Genomic DNA, 20,600 nt, shown 5'->3' on the forward strand with positions numbered 1-20,600 from the left:
TTAAATATCCATTTAAATAGAAAGTTAACATAATATTCTAGAAGTTTCAGTCAGAAAGAAAAACTTTTAGTAGTTGTATGTATGTTTATATCATGGTTAGCTGAATACCTTGGTTTGTAACTGTCAAAACTTCATTAATTTTTAAAAATAAAATATTTGTCATATACAAACACATAGATTGTTTTTGATATTTAACAACAGTGTATTAGATATTAATATAATAGAAAATTTATCAGCTGTAATTCATTGATGCTGTAAACACTTAGTAATATAAGTTAAATATTGCCTCCGAAAATTAATTTTGTGTGACAGCAAAGTCACTGGTACTAGTACTAGTCGTGTATGATAATTGTACATTGTGAAAAGTGCTGTTGCATACACTTCTCAAAGGCAGTCATTTCACTTTATATCAGGAATATTTCCAATGTGACTTGCTAACTTGTATAATTCAAATCATTTTAGAATAATGTACTCAAATTCTTTAGAGCAGTTAGTTAATATATCTTTACTGGAGCACTATGGTAGTTGTATTTCCTTCTACTAGCTCGGTGCATGTTAATAAGGTTATGTGGAATGTGATAGCTGTATTATCCTCTCTAGGTTACTAAACAAATATCTCTTCAACGTGTTTTGATTTTGCAAAATATAGTTTATATGAAAACTTTAGTGGACTACTGCTTCCTGCTGAAAGAATAAGAGATAAGTTATGGTCTCCTGTACTGAAACATTGTCTTCTTTTCATTCAACAGGAAATTGTGGTCCATTAAAACTAACAATCTATTTTGTGCAACTTGAAAATGTATTTTCTGTTCTAGTCTTAACAAGACAGTGTTAATATTTTAGTATTTGTTCTACAGGTGATTAGTTGTGTGTTTCTCTCCAGTCTCTATAAGAATTTATGTTGGCTAGTCCAGCTTCTTGGAATTGTTTGTATAAAGAAATTGAGTATTGACTCAAAATCAGGTAAGAGACAGAACATGTAACATGTACAAAAGAAAAACAATTCAAACATCCTCTCAATGAAAGTATACAGTTACTGAAACTTCACCACATATGCCAGACAGGACACATAATTAACTGGAACGAACAAATTATTAGCTGGAAGCCCTGGGGATGTAACATACAATATAGCATTTAGTGTTTAATAAATTACTTGTTGGAGTTCCTGGGGATGACGTAACATACAATATAGCCTTTAGAGTTTTATAAATTACTAGCTGGACCTCATGGGGATGTAACATACAATATAGCATTTACTGTTTTATAAATTATTATCTGGTGTTTCTAGATGTAACATACAATGGAGTATTTACTGTTTTATAAATTAATAGCTGGAGTTCCTGGGGATTTAACACACAATGTAGCATTTAATGGTTTATAAATTATTATCTGGAGTTTCTAGATGTAACATAAAATGTAGTATTTACTGTTTTATAAATTAATACCTGGAGTTCCTGGGGATTTAACACACAATGTAGCATTTAATGGTTTATAAATTATTATATGGAGCTCCTGGGGATGTAACATACAATGTAGCATTTACTGTTTTATAAATTACTGGCTGGAGCTCCTGGGTATGTAACATACAATATAGCATTTAGTATTTTATAAATTACTAGCTGGAGCTTCTGGGGATGTAATATATTTTGTAGCATTTAGTGTTTTATAAATTATTAGCTGGAGTTTCTGTAGATGTAACATAGAATATAGTATTTACTGTTTCATAAATTAAGTTGTGGAGTTTCTGTCTGTTGGACTAGTGAAGTGAATTTTTTTGTAACAAAGAATAATAAGTTGTGTTTCGTTTTTGTTTTTACTCTTAGCACATACATTATTTTGTAATTTATTATTTTGTAATATCAGTAATAAATTTTCACAGCTCAATATGTAGGCTGTTATATTTCTAGATACCAACAATGTAGTACGAAATGATGGGTGTACTGCACCTGTTGATGAGGCTGGACTACTTTGGGATGGGATATGCTTTGTATTCTTGCTTCTACAGAAGCGAATATTCTGCAGTTACTACTTTCAACACCTTGTGGTGGAAACTGAAGTTCAAAAATTACTTGCATCAAGGTAGGTTGTACTAACATTTGTAAGACTATAACAGATGACAAATGCCACAAAAAATTTAATAACCAAACAGATAGCAATTTCCATATGAAATTAAACAACCTAAGAGGTGAGAAATACAATAAGAACTTAAATAATATAACAGATAAAAAATCCAGTAGCAAATAAATACTCTAACATCAGACAAATACAATAAGAATTAAAATAGCACAAGAGATGACAAATACCATAAGAAAGTAAATAATCTAACATATGAGAAATACCTTAAAAATTAAATAACTGCACAGATGACAAAGACTATAAGAAATTAAACAACGTAACAGACCACAATAAAAAAGAACTTAAATATTATAACAAATGAGAAAAGGTAAAATAAATTAAATAACCTAACATATCACAAATACAATAAGATCTTAAATAATCTAATAGATGTCAAATACAATATGAAATTACATAATGTAACATATGAGAAATACCATAAGAAATGAAATTACCTTGCAGACAACAAATATAATAAATTAAATAACCTAATAGATGACAAACACCATAAGAAATTAAATAACCTAAGAAATGACAAATATGATAAGAACTTAAATAACCTAACAGATGACAAACACAATAGGAAGTTAAATCAAATAACAGATTACAAATATAATAATAAAATAAATAACATGAAAGATGACAAATACAAAAAGACTTAAGTAATCTGAGAGATGAAAAATGCTGTAAGAAATTAAATAACCTAAAAGATGATAAATACAATAAGAACTTCAATGATGTAACTGACAACAAATACAATAAAAAATTAAAAAACCTAACAGATGATAAATACCAAAAGAAAGTGAATAACCTAACAGATAACAAATACAATAAGAAATTAAATAACAGATGACAAGTACCAAAAGAAAGTAAATAACCTAATAGATGACAAATAGACAAATACCATAGGAACTTAAATAACCTACAGATGACAAATACCATAGGAACTTAAATAACCTACAGATGATAAATACCATAGGAACTTAAATAACCTACAGATGACAAATACCCTAAGAATTTAAATAATATTAATTAACCTAAAATATGACAAGTACAATAATATCTTAAAAACCTAGCTGTTGACAAATACCATAAGAACTCACAAACCTAACAGGTAACAACTTCAATATGAAATTAAATACCTAACAGGTGTGAAATGAAACTGCTTTTGTTTGGAAGTAAAGTATACAGAAGAAAGTACTTTTTAAGATTACACTATTATATGTTTTTTTCTAAACTGTAAACCTATGTCTGCACTTGTCTAAACATTAAAATTACATTAAACGTTTGTGATCTAGTTTATAATGAATACTACAAAATTATTACTGAACTTGGTTTGTCTAGTGTACATTGTTTATAATGAATACTGCAAAATTATTACTCAACTTGGTTTGTCTGGTGATCAATGTTTTTAATGAATACTGCATAATTACTACTGAGCTTGGTTGTCTGGTGTACATTATATATAATTTTGACAGTGTATTTTACAATGTTACTAAAATTTCTCCCATAGTTTGACTATCATGCTTGTATCTTTAAGTGTTTGTTTAATTTGGACATTCAGCAAAAATATTTATTCTCAGTTACTCTCTCTTCAAAGTAATGAAACAAAATCATTTTTAACTTTGGATCAAGGTTCATTTGTAGGTAAGTTAAAAGCTACATTAAGTTTGTATACTAAGAAACGCTTTTTCGAGATGCTATTTATTAATGTGTTTAAGTAACTCATCTCTATAAGGAAAATGTTAACATCTATCATGTAATGTACTTTGAAGAGGCTTGTGTATGTTTGTTGATAATTTAAATTTTCTCAGTCTCTGATACCAGTGAAACTTTCAGACATTCTTAAGGGGAGTTATTAAATCTAAAATCTCTTGCTTTTCCATTTTCTAATTTCATTATTCCCCCTTGCATGTCATCCTCCTGCTTCAAAGATCCCACCAGAACGAGTACTGTGCCAGTACTGACAAACAGTATTTAATTATATAATTATATCATACACTTTAAACGAATTACTTTAATTTCAACTGCCTTTATATTGATTTGTTTACTATCTAATTTGTATGTGTATCATATAACAGAGGAGCTATACTCATCAATGAAAACAAGATAAAGGAGGTCCATAAACAACATGCAGCTCAGAGTGAAATCATGGAAAAGATCAAAAAGAAGATGGACAAGATTTTATCTCGGCAAATCAACAGAAGGCAAGAGGACAATACAAGGAACCAGAAAGTCATTTTCAAGGTACATCACAACAAAATAGCGTTTATGAATAATGAACTGGAATTATAAATGTTTATATAAAACAGCCTTTATTGATATCAACTAAATTTATAAATGTAATATAAAAACACTTCATTGATAATGAACTAAAATTATAATTGTAATATAAATCAGACTTTACTGATAATCAACTAGATTATAATTGTATTATAAAACAAGATTTATTGATAATCAACTAGAATTATAAGTGCTATATAAAACAGACTTTACTGATAATCAACTAGGATTATAATTGTAATACAAAACAGACTTTACTGATAATCAACTAGAATTATAATTGTTATATAAAACAGACTTTACTGATAATCAACTAGAATTATAAGTGTTATATAAAACAGACTTTACTGATAATCAACTAGGATTATAATTGTAATATAAAACAAGATTTATTGATAATGAACTAAGTTTATAAGTGTATTATAAAACAGACTTTATTGATAATGAACTAAGTTTATAAGTGTATTATAAAACAGACTGTATTGATAATGAACTAAGTTTATAAGTGTATTATAAAACTTACTTTATTTCAACTAGTATTATATTTGTAATACAAGACAGACTTTATTGATAATCAGTTAGAATTATGTGTAATATTAATGAAACTCTACTGATAATCAACTAGAATTATAATTGTAATACAAAACAAGATTTATTGATAATGAACTAAGTTTACAAGTGTATTATAAAACAGACTTTATTGATAAGTAACTAAGTTTACAAGTGTATTATAAAACAGACTTTATTGATAATTAACTAGATCTATATTGATATTGTTTTTACTTAAGCTGCTGTTGTTGTTTTATTCAACCCAAGGTCTAATACGTAAGAGATTCATTAACGTAATGTTGATATTGTTTTTACTTAAGCTGCTGTTGTTGATTTATTCAAGGACTAATAAGTAAGAGATTCAGTAATGTAATGTTGATATTGGTTTACTTAAGTTAATGTTGTTTTATTCAAGTGAAGATCTAATAAGTAAGAGATTCAGTAATGTAATGTTGATATTGGTTTAATGTTGTTTTATTCAAGTGAAGATCTAATAAGTAAGAGATTCAGTAATGTAATGTTGATATTGGTTTACTTAAGTTAATGTTGTTTTATTCAAGTGAAGATCTAATAAGTAAGAGATTCAGTAATGTAATGTTGATATTGGTTTACTTAAGTTGATGTTGTTTTATTCAAGTGAAGATCTAATAAGTAAGAGATTCAGTAATGTAATGTTAATATTGGTTTACTTAAGTTAATGTTGTTTTATTCAAGTGAAGATCTAATAAGTAAGAGATTCAGTAATGTACTGTTGATATTGTTATCACTTAAGTTACTGTTTTTGTTTAATTAACCTAAAGGACTAACAAGTAGGAGATGCAATAATGTTATGTTGATATTGTTCTACCTAAGTTAGTGTTGTTGTTTTCAACTCAAGGACTTCAATAGTCTGTTGCTGTTTTTCGTTCTCCCTTGTAACTTATGAGCTTTACTACATGTTTGATGTACAAATTTGCATTTGTTGTTTTCTCATTCTACTTAGTACAGATAGTTTATAATTTTATTTCTCAGACTTACACAAGTTTTACTGCACACACCCTAATAAACAATTATAATGTATGCCATTACATATATTTTGAAATTTAAAAGTTTTTATTTATTTGTTGTCTTGTTTGTTTCCTTTTTTCGACAATTGAAAACAGTTTACTTTAAAATAAATAAATCTACATTGTAATGTCTCTGTTTTAACATTAGCTATCCGGGCTGGAGACTATTACATGCTCGAAGATGTGAATGATGAAGATTTAGATTTAGAACTGTTATCTTCTAAGACTAATGAAGATGAAGATGAAGATCCTGAAGTGAAGAAGAAAGGCCTGAATGCTGTAAACCTATTTGTTAGATGTACTATAGTGTCTTTGTTAACTATAAACATGACAGTGAATTACACATGCATCCTTTTTACTTGTTTGCATCATCTTCTTTTAACATTCTTTTTATTTTCTTACAATATTTGCATCATATATTGATAACAACTGTATAACTGATCATCAATCACATTACCTTCTCTCACAGCCTTGTATCTATTCTTCTTGCAACTTACTTTATTAGCGCTAAAGCCTCCTTTTCTGGTAACTTTTTATTTTACATTCTTCACAGCATCGATGTTTTCTAACATCAATTTTTTTTTCATTTAACTTCTTTGTAGAACCTAGAGAGGTATAATCTTCTACAGGCAACAGAGAACCATAATCTTCTTCTTACAATAGAGAAAAATAATCTTCTACATACAGAATATGTATATATTTAATATCAGAATAATTTAAAGTTTTATCTCCAGCAGCTAACAGATTTTTTGTGTGCTTTTTCTGCAACAAAATGTATGTATCTTACCAGTAAACACAAGTTGTAATCTTCTTGAAATCAAAGACAGACAAAGATTATTAACACTTAAGCTTGTATTGAAATCAAAACCGAGCCCCAAGATTAGATAAAAAGTTGAAGACTAAACATCTAAGATTGTGATAAAATCAAAACTGAGTCCCAAGATCAAAAAACTATTAAAGCCTAACCACCTACAATTGCGTTGAAATCGAAAATGAGTTCTAAGATCAGATAAAAAGTAGAAGACTAACCTCCTAGAATTGTGTTGAAATCTAAACTGAGTCCTAAGATTAGATAAAACGTTGAATACTAAACACTTACTATTGTGTTGAAATTTAAACTGTGTCCCAAGATTAGATACAAGGTTGTATACTAAACACCTAAGATTGTGATGAAATCAAAACTGAGTCCCAAGCTGAGATATAAGGTTGAAGAGTAGACACTTGAGGTTGTAATATAAGATATCCATCATTTGCTAGAGTAACAGTATATATGATCATATACCACTACATTGTAGAGAAAAACCAAAGATTAATATTGAAGTAAGTTTATTACTTACTTTTTAATTATTGTTTTATTGGTAGAATTTAGAATGACATACAGTCTTGTGGGCTAAATTTTTCATATAGGTTGGTGATGCATTCCTAGTATACAGTTCATTTCCTGGACTAATGATTTCTCAAAGGTTGATGATGGAAGTTCAAGATACAGTCGTATTTCCTGGTCTAGTTTGCAATAAGAGTAACAGAATGAATATGGGATGATGTTTTCATGTACACTGATGTTAGAAGTTCAAACTATACCCAATTTCTTGAGCTAGTTTTTCATAGAACTAAAGAAATCTAGAACTAGAGGCTATTTCCAACAATAGTGTTGAGAAGATATTGTAAAAGTGTATTATGGATATTCTATCATATATCACTGGTTACAAAGAATATTTTTTAAAAGTTTGTTGTTGCATTTTGGATGAAAACAAATAAAATACGCTTAAAAAAGCTTTGTTTTTGAATAGTGTTGAATAGGTCTATCAATGTTGTTTCCATAGTAATCTGTTAAAACAAATTTTACCTTGGTAGACCTTCCATTTGTCAGTTACTATTAACTGTTCAAAGTAAAAAAGGCTTTTTACAGCACTTACTACCACCTTCAAAAACAATAATTTATTACCAGTGAAATTCAGTGAAAGGGAGTGTTGATGTAGTGTGAAAATCACCTTGGCAATTATGTTTCACAATTGTCAAGTGTGGACAACATGTAGAGGCTTGTGAAAACCCAGTTGTTTGCTACATATTATAGCACAACTCCTCGCTTCTAAGTAGATATAATTATTTGAAATAAAATTATTAACAACTTTTCTCTAATTTCATGAAAACCTATTATTATTTTGCTCTTCTACAAATGAACATCTTACTTTCAGTTGTTGAGTCAGACGTTGAGGAATAATCATGAACGAGATGTGGATGAAGTTAAAAAAAGTTCTAGTGATTTTGAGGACCACCAGTCCATTGAAAATAACTCCACTGCTTCAGGATTTTCTCAGGTGTGTTTGTTTAGTTAATATTAATGTGGTGTTCCATCTCTGGTAATGTTTTGTTAGCCAACAGTTTCTAACAGAAGGAACTAATATTATTGTGGAATTCTATCTCTGGTAATGTTTTGTTAGCCAACAGTTTCTAACAGAAGGAACTAATATTATTGTGGAGTTCTATCTCTGGTAATGTTTTGTTAGCCAACAGTTTCTAACAGAAGGAACTAATATTATTGTGGAATTCTATCTCTGGTAATGTTTTGTTAGCCAACAGTTTCTAACAGAAGGAACTAATATTATTGTGGAGTTCTATCTCTGGTAATGTTTTGTTAGCCAACAGTTTCTAACAGAAGGAACTAATATTATTGTGGAGTTCTATCTCTGGTAATGTTTTGTTAGCCAACAGTTTCTAACAGAAGGAACTAATATTATTGTGGAGTTCTATCTCTGGTAATGTTTTGTTAGCCAACAGTTTCTAACAGAAGGAACTAATATTATTCTGGAGTTCTATCTCTGGTAATGTTTTGTTAGCCAACAGTTTCTAACAGAAGGAACTAATATTATTGTGGAATTCTATCTCTGGTAATGTTTTGTTAGCCAACAGTTTCTAACAGAAGGAACTAATATTATTGTGGAATTCTATCTCTGGTAATGTTTTGTTAGCCAACAGTTTCTAACAGAAGGAACTAATATTATTGTGGAGTTCTATCTCTGGTAATGTTTTGTTAGCCAACAGTTTCTAACAGAAGGAACTAATATTATTGTGGAGTTCTATCTCTGGTAATGTTTTGTTAGCCAACAGTTTCTAACAGAAGGAACTAATATTATTGTGGAATTCTATCTCTGGTAATGTTTTGTTAGCCAACAGTTTCTAACAGAAGGAACTAATATTATTGTGGAGTTCTATCTCTGGTAATGTTTTGTTAGCCAACAGTTTCTAACAGAAGGAACTAATATTATTGTGGAATTCTATCTCTGGTAATGTTTTGTTAGCCAACAGTTTCTAACAGAAGGAACTAATATTATTGTGGAGTTCTATCTCTGGTAATGTTTTGTTAGCCAACAGTTTCTAACAGAAGGAACTAATATTATTGTGGAATTCTATCTCTGGTAATGTTTTGTTAGCCAACAGTTTCTAACAGAAGGAACTAATATTATTGTGGAGTTCTATCTCTGGTAATGTTTTGTTAGCCAACAGTTTCTAACAGAAGGAACTAATATTATTGTGGAGTTCTATCTCTGGTAATGTTTTGTTAGCCAACAGTTTCTAACAGAAGGAACTAATATTATTGTGGAATTCTATCTCTGGTAATGTTTTGTTAGCCAACAGTTTCTAACAGAAGGAACTAATATTATTGTGGAGTTCTATCTCTGGTAATGTTTTGTTAGCCAACAGTTTCTAACAGAAGGAACTAATATTATTGTGGAATTCTATCTCTGGTAATGTTTTGTTAGCCAACAGTTTCTAACAGAAGGAACTAATATTATTGTGGAGTTCTATCTCTGGTAATGTTTTGTTAGCCAACAGTTTCTAACAGAAGGAACTAATATTATTGTGGAGTTCTATCTCTGGTAATGCTTTTTTAGCCAACAGTTCTAATTAATTTTTTTTGTGTTTCTTATCATCACAAAGTACTTCACCATGGCAATTATATGAGAAGTGTAAGTCTATAGTGTTTCTTTGTGTGCTGTGTTATCTGTTTATCTGTAGTGTTTCTTTGTTTACTCTGTTATCTGTTTAATCTCCATCATACCTGAACTTACCCACATTATGCCTTCGTTAACCATACACGCTCATGCGAATCTAATGAAACTAAGAAACATAAACCAAAATATTATCAACAGAAGAAATGACATTTATTACATCCAACAATGCCTAAAGGAAAAACTAATATCTAATTTTGTGAAGATAAAACTATTCAAAAATTTTAATCAGTGTAAAAAACATTATCCATAATTTACAGAAAAAACTACTGAAAGTTATGTTAAACTCGAAATATAAAGAACTAAATGACTTGCAGAAACAAAAAATGAATCTAAACTATTAACTGTTCTGCTGCATTCAACCAGACATTTGTGGACTCGTACAATGCAACATCAATCAACTAAATAGTAAGAACAGCAAGAAAAAGAAGATTAGCCACAACAAAAACTAGATAAACTAAGGTGCCAACAACAAATATGATGCCAACATGACTAACCATCAACCAACCTTCAAAAACGTGTGAAGGTGTCTTTGTGAGGAACTAATATTACTGTGGGTTTCTAGCTCTGGTAATGTTTTGTTAGCCAGTATTTCTAACACAGTTTCACTTAAGGTATTAGCTGAGAAGTATTAGAATATGTGGTATATGTGAAAATGTGCCAGATTATTGGACTTGCTGAGGTGTATTAGAATATGTAGTACATGTGTGTATGTGCCAGACTGTTGGACTAGTTAAGGTGTATTAGAATATGTGGTATATGTATATATGTGCCAGATAGTTTGACTAGCAAGGGTGTATAAGAATATGAGGCATATATGCATACGTGCCAGACTGCTGCACTAGCTGAGGTGTATTAGAATATGTGTATACGTGCCCGACTGTTGGACTAACTGAGGTATATTAGAATATTTAGTATCAGGAGAACACATACATATATGCAAGACTGTTGGAACAGAATGTATTTTCTTAACTAATGTAAACATAAAATTGGTGATCATAAAAAAGAAAACAAATATATATATGTAATACTTGGCCAACAAATACACTTTCTGTATAGTAGGTTTTCATTATTTCATTTTAATAAAGATTTTAATATGGATTTAAACAAAGTAAAAGTATTATTATTGTTTCCTTGATAAGAAACCTACTTAAACTAAGAAACTTAGTTTAACTAAATTAAAAAAGTTCGATTATTCATAGCCTAGTTAACTAAGTTTGTTGTAGTGTTAACCTCATTAAGTAGGTTTTTCATAGTTAACATAGTTAAGTAATTTTGGTTACTGTTAACCTAGTTAAGCAAGATTCATTATTTTTATTATCATTATTACCTTTGGCAAAAGCATGTTTATCAAATCTTAAAATGTTTGTTTTTGTTCACTTTGTAAGTAATGTGAACTAAAGTACTAAATGCTGTCATTTTTTGTAAGAAATGCACATTTATACAAAAGTTATTACTGTTTATTTCATAATACATTAATAGACTAGGTTTTAAAATTAGTTTTAGTCATTTTGTAAAAAAAAATAATTACCCTTTAGAAAGAAATGTATAGATCACGTTATTTTATTCCATAATTTTAATGTTTATATCCATGCTCTAAATTAAACCGCAATAAATGACCTGTATAAGAGTAGTGATTAATAAGGAACAGACAAAAAAAGGCTTAAGTCAAGACTACAGCTTTTTCACTATTTATTAAGCATTGTATTATTTGTTGTTTCATGAGTATCTATGTAATATTGTAGTGATGTACTTTCTATATGTAACATTGTAGTATTTGTTGTTACATGAGTGTTTATGTAGTATTTTAGTCGTCTACTTTTTATATACAGCGTTGTATTATTTGCTGTTACCCTAGTATCTAAGTAATATTTTAGTGATCTGCTTTGTATATTCACCGTTGTATTATTTGTTGGTACATGAATATCTAAGTAATATTTTAGTGATCTACTTATTTATTTAACTTTGTATTGTTTGTTGTTACATGAGTATTTTAGTAATATTTTAGTGATCTATTGGGTGTATATAAAATTGTAGTATTAGTTGTTATGTTAGTGTATAACTAATATTTTACTCATCTGATTTATATATTTAACATTGTATTATTTGTTGTTACATGAGTGTTTATGTGGTAATTTAGTGATCTACTTTTTATATACAGCATTGTATTATTTGTTGTTACCCTAGTATCTAAATAATATTTTAGTGTTCTGCATTTTATATTCAATGTTGTATTATTTGTTGATACATGAATGTCTAAGTCATATTTATTGATACACTTTGTATATTTAACATTGTATTATTTATTGTTACATGAGTATTTAAGTAATATTTTAGTGATCCACCTTGTATATTTAACATTATATTATTTGTTGTTACATGAGTATTTAAGTAATATTTTATTGACCTACTTTGTATATTTAACATTGTATTATTTGTTGTTAGACGACTGTTTAAGAAATTATTTAGTGATCTACTTTGTATATTTAATATTGTATTATTGTTCTTACATGAATGTCTAAGTCTTATTTATTGATCATTTTTGTATATTTAACATTGTATTATTTGTTGTTACATGAGTAGTTAAGTAATATTTTAGTGATCCACTTTGTATATTTAACATTGTATTATTTGTTGTTACGTGAGTAATTAAGTAATATTTTAGTGATTCACTTTGTATATTTAATATTGTATTATTTATTGTTACATGAGTAGTTAAGTAATATTTTAGTGATCCACTTTGTATATTTAACATTGTATTATTTGTTGTTATGTGAGTAATTAAGTAATAATTTTGTGATCCACTTTGTATATTTAATATTGTATTATTTGTTGTTATGTGAGTAATTAAGTAATAATTTTGTGATCCACTTTGTATATTTAATATTGTATTATTTGTTGTTGGGCCTGGCATGGCCTAGCTCGTTAAGGCGTACGCTTTGTAATCTGAAGGTCGCGGGTTCGCGCCCGACTCGTGCCAAACATGCTCGCCCTCCCAGCCGTGGGGGCGTTATAATGTTACGGTCAATCCCACTATTCGTTGGTAAAAGAGTAGCCCAAGAGTTGGTAGTGGGTGGTGATGACTAGCTGCCTTCCCTCTAGTCTTACACTGCTAAATTAGGGATGGCTAGCACAGATAGCCCTCGAGTTGCTTTGTGCGAAATTCCAAAAAACAAACAAACAATTATTTGTTGTTACATGAGTAATTAAGTAATATTTTAGTGATCCACTTTGTATATTTAACATTGTATTATTTGTTGTTACATGAGTAATTAAGTAATATTTTAGTGATCTACTTTGACATTCATGCAGCAACAAAGAATACAATATTAAACATACAAAGTAATATTTTCGTGATCTACTTTTTTATTTAACATGGTATTGTGTTTTGTTACATTTAAGTAATAACTTTGTGATCAGCTTTCTACATTTAACATTGTATTATTTGTTGTTACATGAGTATTTAAGTAATATTTTACTAATCTACTTGGTGTATATAAAATTATAGTATTAGTTGTTTCCTTAGTGTACAAGTAATATTTTACTCATCTGCTTTATATATTTAATATTGTATTATTTGTTGTTACATGAGTCTTTTAGTAATATTTTACTGATCTACTTTGTTAATATAATGTTATATTATTTGCAGTTAAATGTGTATCTAAGTAATATTTCAGTGATCTACTTTGTATATTTAACATATTATTATTTTTTGTTAAATGAGTGTCTCAGGAATATTTTACTGATCTACTTTGAGAATATAACATTGTGTTATTTGTGTTCACATGAATATCTAAGTAATATTTTAATGATTTACTGTATATATATATATATATATATAATATTGTATTATTCATTGTTACATTCATGTCTCCATCATATTTCAGTGATCTACTTTGTATAATTCACATTGTATTAATTGTTGTTACCTTAGTAACCAAAAATATTTTAGTGATCTGCTTTGTATACATAACATTGTATTATTGGTTGTTTCATTGTGCTTAAGTCATATTTTAGTGATATATTTTGTATATATAACATTGTATTATTGGTTGTTTCATTGTGCTTAAGTCATATTTTAGTGATATATTTTGTGTATATAACATTTTGAAGATCATCTTCTCATTTCACCTGGAACTCTAAAGTTCTGAAACATCAATTCCAATCACATCTTCCTCTAACAGACCCAACCAGTTTCTCAACTTCATTTGCATCTGTCATCCCCAGAAGATATGGAACATCAATTAACACAGAATAGTGGAATAAATACCATTAGTCTCAAAAGACAAGTACAGATGGAGATACCTGTACATGGTAAGCTTATAAAACTGAAGTTATCTATTATTTGTTTATTAAGAAGTAACATTACAAGGTAAGATTATAAAACAGAATTTCTCAAGTAATAGTTTATGAAGAACTAATATTACAAGGTTAGGTTTCAGAAGAGAAGTTGTCAAGTAACAGTTTTTGAAGAAGTAACATTACAGATAAGATTATAAAACAGAATTTCTCAAGTAATAGTTTAAGGAAAATTAACATTACAAGGTAGGGTAATAAAACACAGGTTGTCAAAAATAGTATATCATAAAGTAACATTACAAGGGAAGGTTATAAAACAGAAGTTGTCAAGTAATAATTTATGAAGAAGTACTATTAGAAGATAAGGATATAAAAAATATTGTTGTCTAGCAATAATTTATAAAGAAGTACCATTACAAGGTAAGGTTAGAAAGACGAAGTTGTCAAGTAATAATCTATGAAGAAGTATCCTTACAAGGTAAGGTTATAAAACAGAAGTTGTCAAGTAATAATCTATGAAGAAGTAACATTACAAGGTAAGGTTAGAAAGCCAAAGTTGTCAAGTAATAATTTATGAAGAAGTGCCATTACAAGGTAAGGTTAGAAAGACGAAGTTGTCAAGTAATAATTTATGAAGAAGTACCATTACAAGGTAAGGTTAGAAAGCCAAAGTTGTCAAGTAATAATTTATGAAGAAGTATCATTACAAGGTAAGGTTAGAAAGACGAAGTTGTCAAGTAATAATTTTTAAAGAAGTATCATTACAAGGTAAAGTTAGAAAGCAGAAGTTGTCAAGTAATAATTTTTAAAGAAGTATCATTACAAGGTAAGGTAATAAAACAGAAGTTATCAAGTAATAGTTTATGATGAATTAACACTAAAAGGTAAGGTAATGAAACACAAGTTGTCAAAAATAGTTTATCATGGAGTAACATTACAAGGTAAGGTTAGAAAACAGAAGTTTTTAAGTAATAATTTGTGAAGAAGTAACATTAAAAGGTAAGGTTAGAAAACAGAAGTTTTTAAGTAATAATTTGTGAAGAAGTAACATTAAAAGGTAAGGTTATAAAACTGAACTTGTCAAGTAATTTTTTTTATCAAGAAGTACCATTACAAGGTATTTTTATAAAATAGATGTTTTTAAGTAATAGTTTATGAAGAATTAACATTACAAGGTAAAGTTATAAAACTGAAGTTGTCCAGTAATATTTTACTAAAAAGTACCATTAGAATTTAAGGCTATAAAAGAGATGTTTTCAAGTATTAGTTTTTAAAGAAGTAATCTTACATAGTAAGTTTATTAAACACAAGTTGTCAAGTAATAGTTTATGAAGAAGTACCATTACAACGTAAGGGTTTAAAACTGAAGTTGTCAGCTAATAGTTTATAAAGAACTAACATTACAAGGTAAGGTAATAAAACTGAAGTTGTCAAGTAATATTTTACTAAGAAGTACCATTAGAAGGTAAGGTTATAAAATATATGTTGTTAAGTAGTAGTTCATGAAGTAGTAACATTACAAGGTTATGTTATAAAACAGAAGTTGTCAGCTAATAGTTTATGAAGAAGTAACATTACAATGTAAGGTTATAAAACAGAATAGTTTATGAAGAAGTAACATTACAATGTAAGGTTATAAAACAGAATAGTTTATGAAGAAGTAACATTACAATGTAAGGTTATAAAACAGAATAGTTTATGAAGAAGTAACATTACAATGTAAGGTTGTAAAACAGAAGTAAAATAAAAGTGAGAAAAGTGAAGTTAGGCTGCATGACTGTGTGCTTAGCCATATAGAGCATACATAAGTGATTTTAAAAATGAGTTTCACAACTTGTATTGTAGTAACAGAGTTAGAGAAGAATTTTTATATTATCAGAGAGTTTCTAATGTTTCTCTGTGGATGATAATTGAAAAGAGACAATTATTTAAAACTGGTTACAAATGTGATAAACATTAGTGTAAACACTTTTGTACATACACTTTTTATTTGTTTTAAATATATTATATTTGAACATGTGTATTAGGTGATTTCCATTTCTTCTTAAAATGTATTGGCAACAAGTTATCAGACACCTACAATAAAAAGTCTTTCCCTATAAAACCTGACCATTATTATATAGAAGCATGGTGTCTAATGTTTTAACATAATGTTAGGACTTATTATTTTACTTAATAAATTTAAGTATTTGTAATTAGTTTATGTTATTGCAACTCATATCATATTCTAACACCTGATGTCTTTTGACGTAGAAAGTATCTTAGAGAGAATTGGTGGATGGGTGGAATTTGGAATTACCTTTCTCCTGTCTCTGTTAATTAGTGCCACTGCCAAACTCAACCATATTTCTAAAGATTATCGCTATGTTGCCTATAAACTTTCTCTTAAAAAAAAATATTTGAAAAAAGAGGTGAGTTTCTGTAATAAGGTTAAATTGCTCTATAATTATTGATACACTTAATATGCATGTACGTTTTCAAGAATGTTTCCACACACACATAAATATATATATAGTAGAATTTAATACACGATTAATGGTTTTCGGTTTTGTATTTTTAAAAATGTTTCCACACACATACATATACATATATATATATATAGTAGAACTTAATACGTGATTGATGGTTATTGTTTTTTGTATTCTTTTACCACTGACTCAAAAGTATATCTTCTAAAATGTTTAATATTAAACATTCTTAATGTTTTGGAACATTATATTTAACTTTTTGATCTTCAGGAATGTTACATTTTTAAGGTTTTGGTTTTCACAAACATTACATTCTTAATTTATTGGTCTTCAGGAACATCATTTTTAAAGTTTTGGTCTTCAGGAACATTAAATTGTTCACGTTTGGTCTTCAGGAACATTACATTGTTAATGTACTTGACTTCAGGAACATTACGTTCTTAATATATTTTCTCTTTAGGATTATTACATTCTTAATGTTGTGGTGTTCAGGAACATTACTTTGTTATTTTTTTTGTCTTAAAGAACATTACATTGTTTTCGTTTGATCTTCAGCAAGATTACATTGTCAATGGTTTAGTCTTCAGTAACATTACATTCTAAATGTTTTATTGTTCAGTAACATTAGATGCTTAGTGCTTTTGTCTTTAGGAACATTCCATTCTTAATGTTATGGTCTTAAGGAAAATTACATTTTTAACGTTTTGTTCTTCAGGAATGATACCTTGTAAATTTTTGGTATTTGGGAACATTATATTTTTAATGTTTTGGTCTTCAAGAACATTGCACCCTTAATGCTTTGGTCTTCAGGAACTTTACTTTATCAATGTTTTGGTCTTCAGGAATGTCACATTGTTAAAGGTTTGGTCTTCAACATCATTACAATGTTCACCTTTTTGTCTTCTGGAACATTACCTTGTTGATGTTATGTTTTTCAAGAACGTTACGTTTTTAACGTTTTCTTCTTCAGAAACATTAAGTTGTGTATGTTTGATCTTCAGCAACATTTTAAGTGTTAATGCTTTAGTCTTCAGTAACATTACATTTTCAATGTTTTGATCTTCAGGAACATTTCATTCCTAATGTTTTTGTCTTCACAAACATTGCATTCTTATTGTTTTGATCTTCACTAACAATACATTCAGAATGTTTTGGTCATCAGAACATTACATTATTAAAGTTTTGATCTGCAGGAACATTACATTTGTAAAGTTCGGTATTCGGGAACATTATATTTTTAAGGTTTTGGTCTTCAGGAACATCACATTTTTAAATTTTGGTCTTAAGGAACATCACATTTTTAAAGTTTTTGTCTTCAGAAACATTACTTTTTAATATTTAGACTTCAGGAACGTTAAATTGTTAAGCTTTGATCTTCATGAACATTATATTCTAAATGTTTTAGTCTTCAGTAACATTACATTCTTAACGTTTTGGTGTTCAGGAACATTACATTCTTAACTTTTTGGTTTTGAGAAACATTAAATTCTTAATGATTTGGTCTTTAGAAACATCACATTCTTAACGTTTTGGTTTTCAGAAACATTATATTGTTAATGCTTTGGTCTTCAGGAACATTACATTGTTGACGCTTTGGTTTTCAGGTACATTACCTTGTTCGCGTTTTGGTCTTTAGGAACATCACATTGTTAATGTTTTGGTCTTCAGGAACATTACATTTTTAATGTCTTAGTCTTCAGGGTCTTTACATTTTTAACGTTTTGGTCTCAGGATCATTAGATTGTTGAATATGGATAATTGTCTACCACTTAAAAGTTTTTCTAAAGAGTTAATGTTTTATTTATTTGTAGCATCAGAAGAGACAACAAAATGGAAGCTTGAAAAAACCAGAATTGAAAGAACCTAATGTATTAGAGTAGGTATCTTTCAAAACATGTTTATATGTCTCTTTCTGTTGGGTACTCCTATAAGTTCACCAACTCTAGTTTTCAAGTGACATTTTGTTTTGCCCATGTACTTGACCTTACAATCACTACATCTATATTTATTCATCAGCCCTGAATGTAGAATTTTACGTATTTTATAATGGTATCGAAGTGAGTTTTTAACGAGTCTGTATATTGGTCTGGAAGACCTTCAGTTAATTAAACACAGCTACTCATCCACTCACATTCTGAAACTGGTCACAATATTTCATTTAATAATTTATTTGTCATTACTATAGGATCTTCACCACTTGAACTCTACATCAAAGAATATTTCACACTTATCAATTCAAAAAACTCTTCAGAGCTAAAATTATTCAAATTTATCTGCTTAAAACTCAACTGTTTTAACCTTCTATTTATCACTTTTCTTAAGTAAATAAACTATTATGGATTCAGTTAATAATGATTCTTTTTAACATAATTTTCAGATGTCATTGAATATGGAATTAGTGTATTCTGAAACAATTTTTTTTTGTATTTCTTATTTAGAACATGTAAAGAAACAGCTATAATTTGGATTGACCTTTACATGAATAGTAAAGACTTTAATAAAAGGTAGGTTTTACTCTTGAATAACAGTAAAGGTCTTACTAAAAGATGGGTATTACTGTTGAAGAACAGTGAAGGTCTTACTAAAAGATATGTCTTACTTTAAAGTAGGTATTACTGTTGAAAAACAGTAAAGACCTTACAGAAAGGTAGGTATTATTGTTGAAGAACAGTAAAGGTCTTACTAAAAGATGGGTATTACTGTTGAAGAACAGTAAAGGTCTTACTAAAAGATATGTCTTACTGTAAAGTAGGTTTTACTGTTGAAAAACAGTAAAGACCTTACAGAAAGGTAGGTATTATTTTTGAAGAACAGTAAAGGTCTTACTAAAAGGAAGGTATTACTGTTGAAGAAAGTAAAGGTGCTACTAAAAGGTAGGTATTGCTGTTAATGAACAGTTAATGCCTTATTAAGAAGTATTATTTCTGATGAACAGTAAAGACCTTACTAAAAGGTGGGAATTACTGTTGATGAACAATAAAGGTTTTATTGAAAGGTAGGTGTTACTGTTGAAAAACAGTAAAGGTCCTACTAAAAGGAAGGTATTACTGTTGAAGAACAGTAAAGGTCCTACTAAAAGGTAGGTATTACTCTTGAATAAGAGTAAAGGTCTTACTAAAAGGAAGTTATTACTGTTGAAGAATAGTAAAGGTCCTACTAAAAGGTAGGTATTACTCTTGAATAACAGTAAAGGTCCTACTAAAAGGTAGGTATTACTCTTGAATAACAGTAAAGGTCTTACTAAAAGGAAGGTATTACTGTTGAAGAACAGTAAAGGTCTTACTAAAAGGTAGGTATTACTCTTGAATAACAGTAAAGGTCTTACTAAAAGGAAGGTATTACTGTTGAAGAACAGTAAAGGTCTTACTAAAAGGTAGGTATTATTGTAGTTTAACTGTAAAGGACTTACTATAAGGTAGGTATTATTGTTGATGATCAGTAATACCTTACTGAAGAGTAGGTATTACTGTTGACAAAATATAAATTAAGTACATTAAACATGGGTTTAGCATATAATGCCATATTAAAAATGACATTTATTGCATAAATTTGAAGAACCATCTTAAGAATTTGTAGTATTTACACCTAATCTGCTTATGATGCACAGTAATATTTAGGAACTTTTGTTTATTTTTCTTTTTAATATTTAAGATGTAGCTTTTTACCTGGAAGATCCAATGTTTTCAACTTCCTTATATCTAGTGGAGCTAATTAATTAAGTTCTGAACACTGCAAGTTCCCCATGAAGATTAAAACCTAAATATTCAAACTGGTTTTCTTATTCAAAACATTACAAGTAAAACAGAATTATGGATTTAGGACTGGACTAA

General features: G+C 28.5%; 2 protein-coding genes across 2 annotated transcripts in view; both read left to right on the forward strand.

The window, feature by feature from the left end:
• Nucleotides 1-4,410, forward strand: part of LOC143235810 (piezo-type mechanosensitive ion channel component 1-like) — an 11,008-nt gene extending 6,598 nt beyond the window's left edge. Inside the window, exons 2-4 of the mRNA XM_076474004.1 lie at nt 858-963; nt 1,908-2,079; nt 4,197-4,410. Of these exons, the coding sequence (XP_076330119.1) occupies nt 858-963; nt 1,908-2,079; nt 4,197-4,410 (492 nt within the window). The remainder of the gene's footprint in view (nt 1-857; nt 964-1,907; nt 2,080-4,196) is intronic.
• The window catches only part of LOC143234795 (piezo-type mechanosensitive ion channel component 1-like), a 48,900-nt gene continuing 32,616 nt past the window's right edge, over nt 4,317-20,600 (forward strand). Inside the window, exons 1-7 of the mRNA XM_076472430.1 lie at nt 4,317-4,362; nt 6,142-6,272; nt 8,189-8,311; nt 14,188-14,317; nt 16,556-16,713; nt 18,582-18,646; nt 19,209-19,274. Coding sequence (XP_076328545.1) covers nt 6,165-6,272; nt 8,189-8,311; nt 14,188-14,317; nt 16,556-16,713; nt 18,582-18,646; nt 19,209-19,274 — 650 coding nt within the window. The 5' untranslated portion in view covers nt 4,317-4,362; nt 6,142-6,164. The remainder of the gene's footprint in view (nt 4,363-6,141; nt 6,273-8,188; nt 8,312-14,187; nt 14,318-16,555; nt 16,714-18,581; nt 18,647-19,208; nt 19,275-20,600) is intronic.

This window comes from Tachypleus tridentatus, chromosome 12, assembly GCF_004210375.1.
Source record: "Tachypleus tridentatus isolate NWPU-2018 chromosome 12, ASM421037v1, whole genome shotgun sequence".
Classification (NCBI taxonomy): Eukaryota; Metazoa; Arthropoda; class Merostomata; order Xiphosura; family Limulidae; genus Tachypleus; species Tachypleus tridentatus.